The sequence below is a fragment of the Rattus rattus genome, chromosome 2 (assembly GCF_011064425.1).
Source record: "Rattus rattus isolate New Zealand chromosome 2, Rrattus_CSIRO_v1, whole genome shotgun sequence".
NCBI classification, from domain to species: Eukaryota; Metazoa; Chordata; class Mammalia; order Rodentia; family Muridae; genus Rattus; species Rattus rattus.
In genome coordinates, this window is record NC_046155.1 from 178,577,845 (window position 1) to 178,593,866 (window position 16,022).

At 41.9% G+C, this 16,022-nt stretch overlaps 1 protein-coding gene across 1 annotated transcript; it reads left to right on the plus strand.

Annotated features, from left to right (window-relative positions):
• The first annotated feature begins 8,262 nt into the window (after window positions 1-8,262).
• On the plus strand, window positions 8,263-15,065 carry LOC116894564 (leukocyte immunoglobulin-like receptor subfamily B member 3-like). The gene is given in 12 exon segments (XM_032896274.1): window positions 8,263-8,334; window positions 8,497-8,532; window positions 8,711-8,987; window positions 9,074-9,375; window positions 10,442-10,726; window positions 10,853-11,006; window positions 11,053-11,183; window positions 11,186-11,203; window positions 11,427-11,723; window positions 11,967-12,269; window positions 12,504-12,554; window positions 14,917-15,065. Coding segments are annotated over 12 exon segments (2,025 nt in total). The 5' UTR covers window positions 8,263-8,300; the 3' UTR covers window positions 15,054-15,065.
• The last annotated feature ends 957 nt before the right edge of the window (window positions 15,066-16,022 follow it).

Genomic DNA, 16,022 nt, shown 5'->3' on the forward strand with positions numbered 1-16,022 from the left:
CTTTCCAAAGAAAGAGGTAATACCAACATTCCTCAATGTATTCCACAAAATAGAAACAGAAGTGATACGGCCAATGTTATTCTATGAGGACATAGTCACCTGAATATTTAAGTCACACAAAGACTCAACACAGAGAATTTCATACTAATTTCTCTTATGAACATAGATGCAAAACTATTCAATAAAATATTCTAAAACAAAATCAAGGAATATATCAAAGACATTGTCCATCAAGATCAAGTACTCCTCATCCCAGAGATAGAGGGATGCATTGATATACAAAAATAGATGAACTTAATTCATCATATAAACAAACTGAGTGATCATATTACCATCTCATTAAGTGCTGAAAAAGCCCATGATAAACTCCAACACCACTTCATATTAAATTAAATGAGGAAAAAGAATACCCTTGGCAGGGAAGAGAGAGGCAAAGATTAAAACAGACACAGAAGGAACACCCATTCAGAGCCTGCCCCACATGTGGCCCATGCATATACAGCCACCCAATTAGACAAGATGGATGAAGCAAAGAAGTGCAGACCGACAGGAGCCGGACGTAGATCGCTCCTGAGAGACACAGCCAGAATACAGCAAATACAGAGGCGAATGCCAGCAGAAAACCACTGAACTGAGAATAGGACCCCCGTTGAAGGAATCAGAGAAAGAACTGGAATAGCTTGAAGGGGCTCGAGACCCCATATGTACAACAATGCCAAGCAACCAGAGCTTCCAGGGACTAAGCCACTACCTAAAGACTATACATGGACTGACCCTGGACTCTGACCTCATAGGTAGCAATGAATATCCTAGTAAGAGCACCAGAGGAAGGGGAAGCCCTGGGTCCTGCTAAGACTGAACCCCCAGTGAACTAGACTGTAGGGGGGAGGGCGGAAATGGGGGGAGGGTTGGGACGGGAACACAAATAAGAAAAGGGAAGGGGGAGAGGAAAGAATGACCGGAAAAAGAGAAAGGGAATAACAAAAGAAATGTATATAAGAAATACTCAAGTTAATAAGAAAAAAAAAAAAAAGAAAGAAAAGCAAGATCTAGATTTAAAATCATATTTGATCATGATGATGGAGGACTTCAAGAAAGACATAAAGAACTCCCTTAGAGAAATGCAGGAAAACACACACAAAAAAAAAAACAAGCAGAAGACTGTAGAGAGGAAATGCAAAAATCACTGAAAGAATTACAGAAAAACACAATCAAATATGTGAAGGAATTAAAAATGAAAATAGGAGCAAAAAGAAACACAAAGGGAGACAACCGTGGATATAAAAAAACAAAGGAAGAGACAAGGAGCCATAGATACAAGCATCACAAACAGAATACAAGAGATAGAAGAGAGAATCTCAGGAGCAGAAGACTCCATAGAAATTAGCGAAACAACTGTTAAAGATAATGTAAATCAGAAAAAAACTACTGGACCAAAACATACAGGAATTCCAGGACAAAATAAGAAGATCAAACCTAAGGATAATAGCTATAGAAGAGAGTGAAGATTCCCAGCTCAAAGGACCAGTAAATATCTTCAACAAAATCATAGAAGAAAACTTCCATAACCTAAAGAAAGCCCATAAACATACAAGAAGCCTACAGAACTCCAAATAGATTGGACCAGAAAAGAAACTCCTCCTGTCACATAATAGACAAAACAACAAATGCACAAAATAAAGAAAAAATAGTAAAAGCAGTAAGGGAAAAAGGTCAAGTAACATATAAAGGCAGACCTAACAGAATCACACCAGACTTCTCACCAGAGAGTATGAAAGCCAGAAGATCCTGGACAGATGTCATACAGACCCTAAGAGAACACAAAGGCCAGCCGAGGGTACTATATCTAGCAAAACTCTCAATTAACATAGATGAAGAAAACAAGATATTCCATGACAAAACCAAATTTACACAATATCTTTCTACAAATCCAGCCCTACAAAGGATAATAAATGGTAAAGCCCAACACAAGGAGGCAACCTACACGCTAGACAAAGTCAGAAACTAATCATTTTGCAACAAAACAAAGAAGAAAAGCAAAAACATAATCCCACATGCAGACATGAATATAACAGGAAGCAACAATCACTATTCCTTAAATCTCTCAACATCAATGGACTCAATACCCCAATAAAAAGACACAGATTAACAAACTGGATATGAAATGATGACCCAGCATTTTGCTGCCTACAAAAAAACACACCTCAGAGACTAAGGCAGAAACTACCTCAGAGTAAAAGGCTGGAAAACAACTTTACAAGCAAATGGTCTGAAGAAGCAAGCTGGAGTAGCCATTCTAATATCAAATAAAGTCAATTTTCAACTAAAAGTCATCAAAAAAGATAAGGAAGGGCACTTCATATGCATCAAAGAAAAAATCCACCAAGATGAACTCTCAATCCTAACTATCTATGATCCAATTACAAGGGAACCTACATACATAAAAGAAACCTTACTAAATCTCAAAGCACACATTGCACCTCACACAATAATAGTAGGAGATTTCAACACCCCACTCTTATCAATGGACAGATCGGAAAACAGAAATTAAACAGAGGCGTAGACAGACTAAGAGAAGTCATGAACCAAAAGGATGTAAGCACATTCTATCCTAAAACAAACGAATATACCTTCTTCTCACAACCTCATCGTAATTTCTCCAAAACTGGCAATATAATTGGTCATAAAACAGGCCTCAAAAGATACAGAAAGATAGAAATGATCCAATGCATCCAACCAGACCATCACGGGCTAAAACTGGTCTTCAATAACAATAAGGAAAGAATGCCCAAATATAGATGGAAGTTGAATAATGTTCTACTCAATGATAACCTGGTCAAGGAAGAAATATAGATAGGAATAAAGACTTCTTAGAATTTAATGAAAATGAAGGTACAACATACCCATACTTATGAGACACAAGGAAAGTTGTCCTAAGAGGAAAACTCATAGTGCTGAGTGCCTGCAGAAGGAATCAGGAGAGAGCATATAACAGCAGCTTGAAGCACACCTAAAAGCTCTAGAACAAAAAGCAGAAAACACACTCAGGAGGACTAGAAAGCAGGAATTAATCAAACTCAGAGCTGAAATCAACCAAGTAGAAACCAAAAGAACTATATAAAGAATCAACAGAACCAAAAGCTAGTTCTTTGAGAAAATCAACAAGATAAATGAACCCTTAGCCAGACTAAACAAAGGACACAGAGAGTGTGTCCAAATTAACAAAATTAGAAATGAAAAGGGAGACATAACTACAGATTCAGAGGAAATTCAAAAAAATCATCAGTTCCTACTACAAAAGCCTATATTCAACAAAACTTGAAAATCTGCAGGAAATGGACAATTTCCTAGTCAGATACCAGGTACCAAAGTTAAATTAGGAACAGATAAACCAGTTAAACAACCCCATAACTCCAAAAGAAATAGAAACAGTCATTAAAGTCTCCTAAACAAAAAAAGCCCAGGTCCAGATGGGTTCAGTGCAGAATTCTATCAGACCTTCATAGACAGACTTCATACCTATATTATCCAAACTATTACACGAAATTGAAACACATGGAGCACTACCGTATTCCTTCTATGAAGCCACAATTACTCTTATACCTAAACCACACAAAGACCCAACAAAGAAAGAGAACTTCAGACCAATTTCCCTTATGAATATCGACACAAAGATACTCAATAAAATTCTTGCAAACTGAATCCAAGAGCATATCAAAAAAAAAATCATCCATCATAATCAAGTAGGCTTCATTCCAGGCATACAGGGATGGTTTATTATGTGGAAAACAATCAACGTAATCCACTATATAAATGAATTGAAAGATAAAAACCACAAAATCATTTCAATTGATGCTGAGAAAGCATTTGACAAAATTCAAAACCCCTTCATGATAAAAGTCCCGGAAAAAACGGGAACTCAAGGCCCATACCTAAACATAGTAAAAGCCATATACAGCAAACCAATAGTTAACATTAAACTACATGGAGAGAAACTTGAAGCAATCCCACTAAAATCAGGGACTAAACAAGGCTGCCCACTCTCTCCCTACTTATTCAATATAGTTCTTGTAGTTCTAGCCAGAGCAATCAGAAAACAAAAGGAGATCAAAGAGATACAGATTGGAAAAGAAGAAGTCAAAATATCACTATTTGCAGATGATATGATAGTATATTTAAGTGATCCCAAAAGTTCCACCAGAGAACTACTAAACATGATAAACACCTGCAGCAAAGTGGCTGGGTATAAAATTAACTCAACTAAATCAGTAGCCTTCCTCTACACAAAAGAGAAACAAGATGAGAAAGAAATTAGGGGAATGACACCCTTCATAATAGTCACAAATAATATAAAATACCTCGGTGTGACTTTAACCAAGCAAGTAAAAGATCTGTATGACAAGAACTTCAAGCCTCTGAAGAAAGAAATTGAAGAAGACCTCAGAAGATGGAAATATCCCCCATGCTCATGGATTGGCAGGATTGATACAGTAAAAATGGCCATATTATCAAAACAGATCTACAGATTCAATGCAATCCCCATCAAAATACCAATCCAATTCTTCAGAGAGTTAGAAAGAACAATTGACAAATTCATCTGGAATAACAAAAAACCCAGGATAGCTAAAACTATCCTCAACAATAAAAGGACTTCAGGGGGAATCACTATCCCTGAACTCAAGCAGTATTATAGAGCAATAGTGATAAAAACTGCATGGTATTGGTACAGACACAGACAGGTAGACCAGTGGAATAGAATTGAAGACCCAGAAATGAACCCACACACCTATGGCCACTTGATTTTTGACAAAGGAACCAAAACCATCCAATGGACAAAAGATAGCATTTTCAGCAAATGGTGCTAGTTCAACTGGAGGTCAGTATGTAGAAGAATGCATATTGATCCATGCTTATCACCCTGTACAAAGCTTAAGTCCAAGTGGATCAATGAGCTCCACATCAAATCAGATACAATCAAATTAATAGAAGAAAAAGTGGGGAAGCATCTCAAACACATGGGCACTGGAGAAAATCTCCTGAACAAAACACCAATGGTTTATGCTCTAAGATCAAGAATCGACAAATGGGATCTCATAAAACTGCAAAGCTTCTGTAAAGCAAAGGACACTGTTGTTAGGACAAAACGACAACCAACAGATTGGGAAAAGATCTTTACCAATCCTACAACAGATAGAGGCCTTATATCCAAAATATACAAAGAACACAAGAAGTTAGACCGCAGGGAGACACATAACCTATTAAAAAATGGGGTTCAGAGCTAAACAAAGAATTCACAGCTGAGGAATGCTGAATGGCTGAGAAACGCCTAAAGAAATCTTCAACATCTTTGGTCATAAGGGAAATGCAAATCAAAACAACCCTGAGATTTAACCTCACACCAGTGAGAATGGCTAAGATCAAAAACTCAGGTGACAGCAGATGCTGGTGAGGATGTGGAGAAAGAGGAACAATCCTCCACTGTTGGTGGGATTGCAAACTGGTACAACCATTCAGGAAATCAGTCTGGAGGTTCCTCAGAAAATTGGACATTGCACTACCTCAGGACCCAGCTATACCTCTCTTGGGCATATATCCAAAAGTTGCCACAACATATAACAAAGACACGTGCTCCACTATGTTCATAGCAGCCTTATTTATAGTAGCCAGAAGCTGGAAAGAACCCAGATGCCCTTCAACAGAGGAATGGATACAGAAAATGTGGTACATCTACACAATGGAATACCTCCAGCTATCAAAAACAACGACTTTATGAAATTCATAGGCAAATGGATGGAACTGGAAAATATCATCCTGTGTGAGGTAACCCAATCACACATGGAATGCACACATGGAAAAACACACATGGTATGCACTCACTGATAAGTGGATATTAGCCCAAATGCTTGAATTACCCTAGATGCACAGAACACATGAAACTCAATAAGGATGACCAAAATGTGAATGCTTCACTCCTTCTTTAAAGGGGGAACAAGAATACCCTTGGCAGGGAATAGGGAGGCAAAGCTTAGAACAGAGGGAGAAGGAACACCCATTCAGAGCCTACCCTACATGTGGCCCATTCATACACAGTCACCAACCTAGATAAGATGGATGAAGCAAAGAAGTGCAAGCCGACAGGAACCGGATGCAGATCTATCCTGAGAGACACAGCCAGAATATAGCAAATACATAGGCAAATGCCAGCAGCAATCCACTGAACTGAGAACAGGACACCCGTTTAAGGAATCAGAGAAAGGACTGGAAGAGCTTGAAGGGGCTCGAGACCCCATATGAACAACAATGCCAACCAACCAGAGCTTCCAGGAACTTAGCCACTACCCAAAGACTATACATGGACTGACCCTGGACTCTAATCTCATAAGTAGCAATGAATATCCTAGTAAGATCACCAGTGGAAGGGGAAGCCCTTGGTCCTGCTAAGACTGAACCCCCAGTGAATGGGATTGTTGGGGGGAGAGTGGTAATGGGGGAAAGATGGGGAGGGGAAGCCCATATTGAAGGGGAGGGGAAGGGTTTAGGGGGATGTTGGCCTGGAAAGCGGGAAGTGGAATAACTATCAAAATGTAAATAAGAAATACTCATGTTAATAAAGATAAAAAACAAAAGAAATACCAAGTTAATAAAGTTGGAGAAAAAAAAAAAGAAGAAAAACAATCTCAACAAACCAGAGCTCCCAGGGATTAAACCAATACCCGAAAACTATACATGAATTAACCCATGGCTCCAGCTGCATAGGTAGCAGAGGATGGCAATGCTGGGCACCAATGGAAGGAGAAGCCATTGTCCTGCCAAGGTTGGACCTGCAGTGTAGGAGAATGTTGCCTGGAACAGGAAGGGGGATGGAAAGGGAGGGGATTACCCTTACAGATGAAGAGGAGGGGGCTGGGAGTCGGGGAATGGGAATAATACTTGAAATGAAAATAACTAAATAAACAGAAAGAGCAAGCATTTCCCAAAGACAGAGGGACTTACAAGAAGGAAAAGCATTCTGGTTTCCCAAATACTCAACTGTGTCCACTTGCTAATAGGGAAAAAAAAGAAGAAGAAAAAAAAAACTCTAGCAACTGCTTTTATTTCACACCAGCAGATGGGGAAGACAGAACCCAGTTGAGTACAACATCCAGAAAGATCCACCCTGCAGTTGGTGCTGGGCTTTTGTGGTAGCATCGTCCAGCAACCACTTTGCTAGCTTCTCAACTTTACAACTGCAACATATTGATTGAGTCATGCTCAAAAATGATGCCCATGCCCACACCACTACCTGTTGAACTGCAGCAAGAAGAATCATGGCCATATTCATACAGCAAGAACCTATATCCCTAGAAACTAAAAAAAAAAAAAAAAAAAAAAAAAAAAAAAAAAAAAAAAAACTGGAGACATATTTGGATCAATATCCACAAGAAACTCTAGTAAACTTGGAGACATGTTTGTACCAGTGTCCTCAAGAAACTCTAGTAAACCTGGATACCTGTTTGCAGTCTACCCATGATCACGTACTTTGGTGACTGAGCAGAAGGACCTAGGAAAATGATGATGGTAGGTTTTGGGCCAGTGACATGACTCAGAACATAAGTGCCTGCTGCCAACTTAAGACCTGACTCTGATTCACAGGTCCACACTGTACAAGGGAAATGGATTACTGAAGTTTTATTCTGACCTCCATATATGTCCCTTGACTCAGATGCACATATATAAACATACATAAAAACGAACAGTAAAAGATGAATAGAAATATGTTTCCATAAAATTGTAAATAAAACACAAATATTGAAGAAAAATGAGAAATTTTAGTCCCCAATGGTAATGTGTCTTGTGAGACTATGAAGAAAAGACTGTAAATCTCACTCCAAGCTGATGTGCACAGCAGGACCCTCCTCAGGAACATCAAAATGAGGAAAAGAAGGAAATATTTCATATAAAAATGTGAAAAGAAAGAAGCAAAATGACAATTTTATACAGTTCTCTGAGACGTTCCCACATGCCTGCTACAATATGGTTCGGACAGTGATGTGCACAGGTGAAGCAGACATTGGTGGGCTGAGGAAATGTCATCTGTGTAAGGCCCGATTGCAGAGTTCTACTGCCTGGCCTAGTCACAGCATTGAGGAAGTTAGAGCAGGGTGCCTGAGGAGGGCTGTTCCCCTTCCTGTAGGGCTGCTGAAAATTGACCAGTCATGGGGACTGCGCTGCTTCCAGGGCCACACCCTGTTTCCAATCCCTTCAGAAAAGCTCTGTAGCTCTACTCTCAAACAGAGTTGCAGCCTCTGAGAGGAGATGCCATGACCTTCACCTTCACAGCCCTGCTCTGTCTTGGTGAGAACTGAAGAGGAGGTGGGGATACTGAGGTCTAGAAAGGAGCAGGGCCTGGAGCTCAGTGCTCACCCATCGGGAAACCACAGGGTCTCAGGCAATTCTGCAGAGGGGAGGACTTACTCAGTCTTACCTACAAATCTCTTACAAATAACTCTCATCCAGGACTGACTCTGGGCCTCTGGATCCCAGTGCTGACAGGTGAGTGTCTGCAGCTCTCCTGAAATGCTCTTCTCTTCATATCCAGGAGCCATGCCTGGGCAGTGATGGTGGAAAACACCGCAAGTGCCTTATTCTGGGGGTGGCTGGAAGGTCATCCTGTTAAGGACTGCAATCTGAGCATGTCTGTCCTGAGTCTTAGTGACTCTGTTACTTACAGGGTCCCTCCCTAAGCCTATCCTCAGAGTACAGCCAGATTCTGTGGTCTCAATGAGAACTAAGGTGACCTTCATTTGTGAGGAGACCATTGGAGCCAAAGAGTCTGATCTCTATAGAAATGGATACCTACAGAGAAGAGTTCCAAAGCCAACAAACAAGACTGAATTCTCATTCTCAAATGTAGGCCAGCAAAATGCAGGGCAATATCAATGTTCCTACAGGACTCAGGGTAAATCATCAGACTACAGTGAGCCCCTGGAGCTAGTCGTCACAGGGGAGAGAACACACAGGGCCCCAGGCCTCTCAGATTTTGACTGTTTCCCTGTGTGGACATTTAACTGATTCCTCCTTCTCTCCTAGGAGCCTACTCGAAACCCACCCTTTCAGCCCAGACCAACCCTGTGGTGACTTCAGGAGGGTATGTCACCCTCAAATGTGAGCCCTCGCATTACGATCACACATTGATTCTTACTGTAGAAGGATCTCAGAAGCTCTCCTGGAGGAAGGACCCAGAGTGTAACCACTATACTGAGAATTGTCATGCCCTATTCTATGTGGGCCCTTTGACCTCCAACCAGAGATGGATATTCAGATGCTACAGCTATGGAGAAAACACACCACAAGTGTGGTCATTTCCTAGTGAACCACTGGAGATCCTGGTGTCAGGTGAGGAACCACAGCCTCTCCACAAAATGACATTCAATGATACAGGTGCTCAAAGACTGCTTAGTATGGGCTGTAGGTAAGGATGCAGGACGTTTTAGAACTTTGACACACAGCCAGGAAACACTGGGACCCAAAATACAGAATCCAAGGCTAACAGTGATAGCCAAGCCCACAGTGTGCAATTGAAAGATTATTCTTCATGAGGTCTTCTGTTAGTCTGGATCAACTTCAGCATAATCCATTAGAGCTCAGGGAATCCAGAAGAACAGGGAGAGGAAGAATTGCAATACCTAGAGTGGGTGAGGAAACCAGGAGGAATATGGACCATAGAATCAACTAAGCAGGAATCATAAGGGCTCACAGAGCCTTCATGGGTCTGCCTTAGGCCTGCTGCTGTGCCTGTTTTGAAATTTTGTTTTTTGTTCGCTTGCTTGTTTGCTTGCTTGCTTGCTTGCCTGGTTTTTTGTTTATTTGGTTGGGTGGTTGGTTGGTTTTGTTTTTGCTTTGTTTTGTTGGGTTTTGGTTTTTTTTTTTTTTTTTTTTGGTGTTTGGGGGATTCACTGTACAGTCATAGTTAACTGTCCTTGAACTCACTCTGTAGACCAAGCTGCCTTCCACCTGCCTCTGCCTCCTGAGTGCTCTGATTCAATGTGGGTGGAACAACCACCTGGCTTGCTTTAGTTTCTTCTTGGGCTCCTAACAATGGGAATGGAAATGTCTCTGATACTTGCACCTACACGTGGGATCTTTTTTCTACCACTGGTTTACCTTGTCCAGTCTTAATATGAGGGTGCGTTCCTAGAGTTCTGGCATCTTGCTCTGCCATGTTTAGTTGATATCAGTGGAAAGCATTCTCTTCTCTGAAAGGAGACAGAGGAGAAGTGAACTTGGAGGACAGAGGAGGTGGGGAGGATTGTGTCATATTATGAAAGATGCAAGGATGGGAGGCTGTCTTCCAGTGTATGGAATGAGAGAAGAATATTATTAAAGAGCAGCATCCACTGGTGGGACATTGTCTGTGCCACTTTCAAACCCAGCCATGTGCTTCTCTCCTGCTTCTATGTAGGGAAACTACAAAAACCAACCATCAAGGCTGAACCAGGCTCTGTGATCCCCTATGGAAGAGCCATGACCATCTGGTGTCAGGGGAACCTCGATGCAGAAATATATTTTCTCCATAAGGAGGGAAACCACAATACACAGAGCACACAGACCCTACAACAGCCTGGGAACAAGGCCCAGTTGTTTATCCCTTTTGTGACACAAGGCCATGCAGGGCAATATCGCTGTTACTGTTACAGCTCGGCTGGTTGGTCAGAGCCCAGTGACACCCTGGAGCTGGTGGTGACAGGTAAGGGGACAGTCAGATTCTCATCACCAGGCTCTGCTATCAAGAGTATTCCTCTCCCACAGAGTGGACCTAGAGAACAGTGTGAATGTGTGACAACATGTAACAAACTGCCTTTTTCTCCCCCAGGAATATACAACTATCCACTCAGGCTGTCAGGACTGCCCAGCCCAGTGGTGCCAGAGGGAGGGAACGTGACACTTCACTGTACCTCACTCCGAAACTATGATAAATTAGTTCTCACCAAGGAAGATCAGAAGTTCACCAACTCACTAGACACAGAGTATATATATATATATATATATATATATATATATATATATATATATATATATATCTTCTACTAGACAATACCAAGCCCTGTTTGTTATGGGACCCATGACCCCAAACTACACAGGGACATTCAGATGCTATGGTTACTACAAGCATAACCCACAGTTGTGGTCAGTACCCAGTGAGCTCCTAAAATACTCATCTCAGGTAAGTCCCTCTGTCATTCTCCAATCATTTTCTGAGACCCTAAGCCCTTGCCATGGCCTGCCCTTTTGCAGAGTGGCAGGTAGAGAAGGAATAAATGGACAGCCTGCGTTCTCAGACACAGCCCTACTGGAGGACAAGCTGTGACATGTGCTGGGCAGGATGGGAGGGCAAAGGTGCTCAGTAAGAACCGAACCTCAGTCCATAGCTCTCACCTTCCCTTTAGGGATGTCCAAGAAACCCTCTCTGCTAAGTCACCAAGGCCATTTCCTGGCCCCTGGAATGAGCCTCACACTGCAGTGTTACTCTGACATCAACTATGGCACGTTTGCTCTGTACAAAGTCGGGGAAGCAGACATCATACAGTCCTCTAGCCAATGGACCAAGGATGGCCTCTCCATGGCCAACTTCACACTGGGCTATGTGAGATACTCCACTAGAGGCCAATACAGATGCTATGGTGTACAGAACCTCTCCTCTGAGTTGTCAGCCTCCAGTGACCCCCTGGACATCCTGATCACAGGTGAGGACCTATAGAGATTCAATGAGGTACCTAGACTCTGCTCAGGCTCTCATGGGTGAGCCTAGTAGCTGATGGCTGGATGAGGGACAGGGATCTTGGGGAAGAACAGAGGCAGAGACAGATCCACAGGAGGTGATCTCAGTCAGATAAAAGAGACTGAGTTCGATGTTCTCAGGGTGAAATCATGTGTGGTATGACCTCAGAACAAGGAAGTCAGCCTCTGATCATCCCTCTTCTCTTTAGGATATCTTCCTGATACTCCTTCCCTCTCAGTGATGCCTAACACCACAGTACACTCAGGAGAGAATGTGACCCTGATGTGTTGGACAATGTATTCTGTGGGCACTTTCTTTCTGTCCAAGGAGGGATCAGGCCAGCCATCCCTTCGACTAAAGTCAAAGTTCCAAGATCAACAGTACCAGTCAGAATTCTCCATGAGTGCTGTGACCTCTACTCTCTCGGGCACCTACAGGTGCTATGGTTCTCAAGACTCATCTCTCTACCTGTTGTCATTTGCCAGTGTCCCTGTGGAGCTCATAGTCTCAGGTGAGGTTGCCCTGACATTTCCGTGTGACCCACATTTCAAAATATAAGAGATCTTTTGATTTGAGTGGGATTAAGAGGACAACATGAATGGATGGTGAAAGGGCCCAATCCACAGCACAGAATTGGATAGCAGCAATAATCATTGCTGTAATGATCACTCTATCTTAGGGAGCTTACAGGGCATATGTAGCACACACAGCACAAAGAACATCCTCTACTTGTTCTGTCTCATAGAATCCATTGAAGCCTCCACCTGGCTAACTAAAAGGTTCATCACAACAGCCGGTAAGTATTAGGCACCTCTTTATAGGGAGTATGCTACGTACACTGACAGAAAAACAAATAGCTCTTGTTAATCACAGTTCTCCTTTCCGTCCTTTGAGTTTGTGACTATGAAAGACCAACAAATATCCCCAAAGGACAAGCCAGAGGCTGGGGCTTAACTGTTGGACTACAGAAGATAGCATCCAAAGAGATTCATTTAGCCTCACCCTGGATAATGGGGCAGATGGCTAAAGTTATGAACAAGGAACCCAGAAAGTCACGTCTCCATGATTCCCTTAAAAAACAATATTTCACCTGCATAGAGTTAGGCCTAAGGAGGCTAATAAAGATTCTGTTGGCACATAGGCCCAGATAGGCTAGACCTAATTCTGGGATTAATACAGCTACCTCAGGAGATTCAACTTGGACAAGCGCTTCTGTCTCTGGGATGCTGTTTCTTTTCATATAAATATGAAAAGGAGAGAAGCCTGGTTCACACATCTTAGTTTTTTCTATGTGGGTGGGGGCTGTGACCTCTCCAGACTGTGGAGGTCTACAAAACATTATTCTGCAGTGAGTCTCATGAAAACTCTGCTGATGCATGGCAGAGTGTGTCAAGTTGCCATGGCAGGGGATTCAGGCTCCTTCAGTCTTGCTCATGAGGCATAATTCTAGGACTCTGCATAAGGTCTGTGACTCCAAACTCAGGAACATCTTCCAATGCCATAGATACCTCCACTCATCTCTATTCCTGCTGTCACAGAGCAGTGACTCTGGAGATTGGGATCCCAGCTGAACTTATCCACACCTTTCTGAGCTGCAGGGGTGTCTCAGCATTTTCCATTTACAACAAATATTACCTAGCATAGGGTTTGAATGCTGGAGAATGAGAGTCAGATCGTTATTTGTCCTTATAATGGTTGAGGAGGCATTAACTGAATCATTCTAGGGATGAGCAGTATACTGTCTGCTACTGGAATGCAGAGAAATCAAGGAGTTTGAAAGAGCATTTATGAAAGGCAACAGACAATTTTAAGATCCTAAGGAGAAAATGGTCCACAGTGACAACATCTTCTCCACACCTACAAATAAACAGTACTCACAGGATCTCTGTCATACACTTGCTCTCACTGCAGCCATAGACCACTCTACTTATAGGAGAGGACATAGCCTTGTTGTAACAGTTACGATTGTTCTATACCATCCTTCTGTTTAAATCAGATTCAAATACACACATAATCCCTTCCAGACAAAATTCTCCATGAGGACTAGAACATAACTATTTTCACATTAAGGAAAATAAAATCCAGCACTTGCAATCAAACCTATTGCATTAGGAAGTCTGAAACATTTCCTTCCAAGTTAAATAGAAGAAATGTATGATTCAGCCTTCATTTGAGAGGTGACAGCTAAGAATGTCCTCTGGTAGGCCTTGGAACACCTGTCTAAAAAAGAGAAGATTTTGGGATGGTATCTCCAGGGACGCTCTACCACTGACCCTTGAGTCTTCTAGAGGATGGAGGATCATCACCACTCTCTACTAACAGTGTGACACATCCTGTTGTCACAGTAATTATTATTTGTAAAGCCAAGAAAAGTAAGAGGTACATGTATCAGGCTTAGGATCTACGCATAATATAAGATAGCTGTGGCATATGCAACACTCTTAGATAAAATCCCAATAGCCTATCATTCACGCTCTTTCTGGTTTTTACACACACACACACACACACACACACACACACACACACACACACATACACTAGAGGAATGGTAAGATCAAGTTTGAAATGGAAGGGTCTAAATATCACAAGGGAACCAACTCTCAACAAAAAAAAAAAAAAAAACCATATTGCTAATCAGAGTCTGCACAACCACTAAAGGCCTCACCAGAAGAACCATACTAAGAAAATGGCCTTTTGTTGCTCAGAACAGTGACCTGGGGCCCACTATCTGAATGAATTGTCAATCTGTTCTACTCTGAATTTACTGGTATCACTGGTTTGTCATTGGCTTTTTTATTAGCACAATAGGACTAAAGAATTTAGTAAGAATTAAGAGAGGGTACACAGGTATGCCACAGGGAAGATTCATCCCAGAACTCCACGATTTTGTATGGCAAGAATGATGGGCATCTACAATAAATGATAACGTGGAACTCAGAAGAAACACTAAGGTCTCTTAGGTACACACACATCCTACTCTTCTACCAGCTGAGACAATCTGTCCATTCTAGAACATGCCCAAACCTCAGATAGTTAAATAAAGAGAATTCCACCTCGTAGCATGGGAAAGAGTAGAACCTTATCCTCTTCCAGAAAACAAGGGCCCTGGATGGATGTTTCATCCCTAACTTCTGTAACTTCTGTATCTAATACCAAAGCCCCAGAAAACCAGGATCACACAATGGAGACTCTCATCAGGATGGGGATGGCTGTCCTGGTCCTCATAGTCCTTTCGATTCTAGCTGCTGAGGCCTGGCAAAGTCATAGACAGACCCACCACGCAGTTGGCAAATAATCTAAAGAGAAAGGACAGATTTCAATGTCCTATACTCTGCAAAATGAATCTGATGATCCAAAATTTTCTGTCAGAAAAATGTGTTGTGATAGAAGTCCAGGGAGCAAAACTGTTTGGGGTTCTGAGGAAAGAAGTTTTATGATGAGGTGATTCCTTGTTAAACAAATATTTGTCCCTCACATACTGGGGTCGTTGCTTCCTGAACCCACAGTCTTCTGAAACTATAGAATAATAAAATATTCTGTCCCATCTGACTGGAATTTCTTTCAGCTATTGATTGTATTTTTTTAAGGAATTAACTCATTCACCTTTGAAGGCCTCTGTCATCTTTATAATTGTATTTAGGGTCATTTCCTTGTTTGTTTCGTGTGTGTGTGCGTGTGCGTGTGCGTGTGCATGTGCGTGTGCGTGTGCGTGTGCGTGTGCGTGTGTGTGTGTGTGTTATCTTAATGTCATCCGGTATGCCTGGGCTTAGGAGGAATAGGGTTAGTTGGTGTTCATGGTGGCAGCAGGCCTCCTGGAAAGCATGCAGGGCTGTAGGGTGGGAATTTGGAGTATGCACTGTAGTTTATTGCTCTTTGCATTCAGGGGAGTTGGCAAGCCAAGGTTTGGTGGTAAGATGCCACCTGGTGTTCCTTAGGATGGCAGCCCGCTGAGTAAAGAGGAAGTGTTGTGGGTGCTACTATTTTTTAAAGGACCATACCAATAAAATGATTCCTAGATCAATATCTTACTTAGCAATTATCAGAGAAGCTTCCTACTGCAGGAGATGTGAACTAATCAGAGACCCACAACTGAACAAAGAGCAGATACAGGTCTAAAAACACTGAATCATGAATGGAATGTCTGCATTTTTCTTAGCTCAGGGAACTTTGAGGAATAGGAGTTGGAGAAGCTGTGACAGCCACAGGACATGAATGACCCCAAGGAAACTATGCTTTCCAGACATAAGAGTTTGATGCAAATATG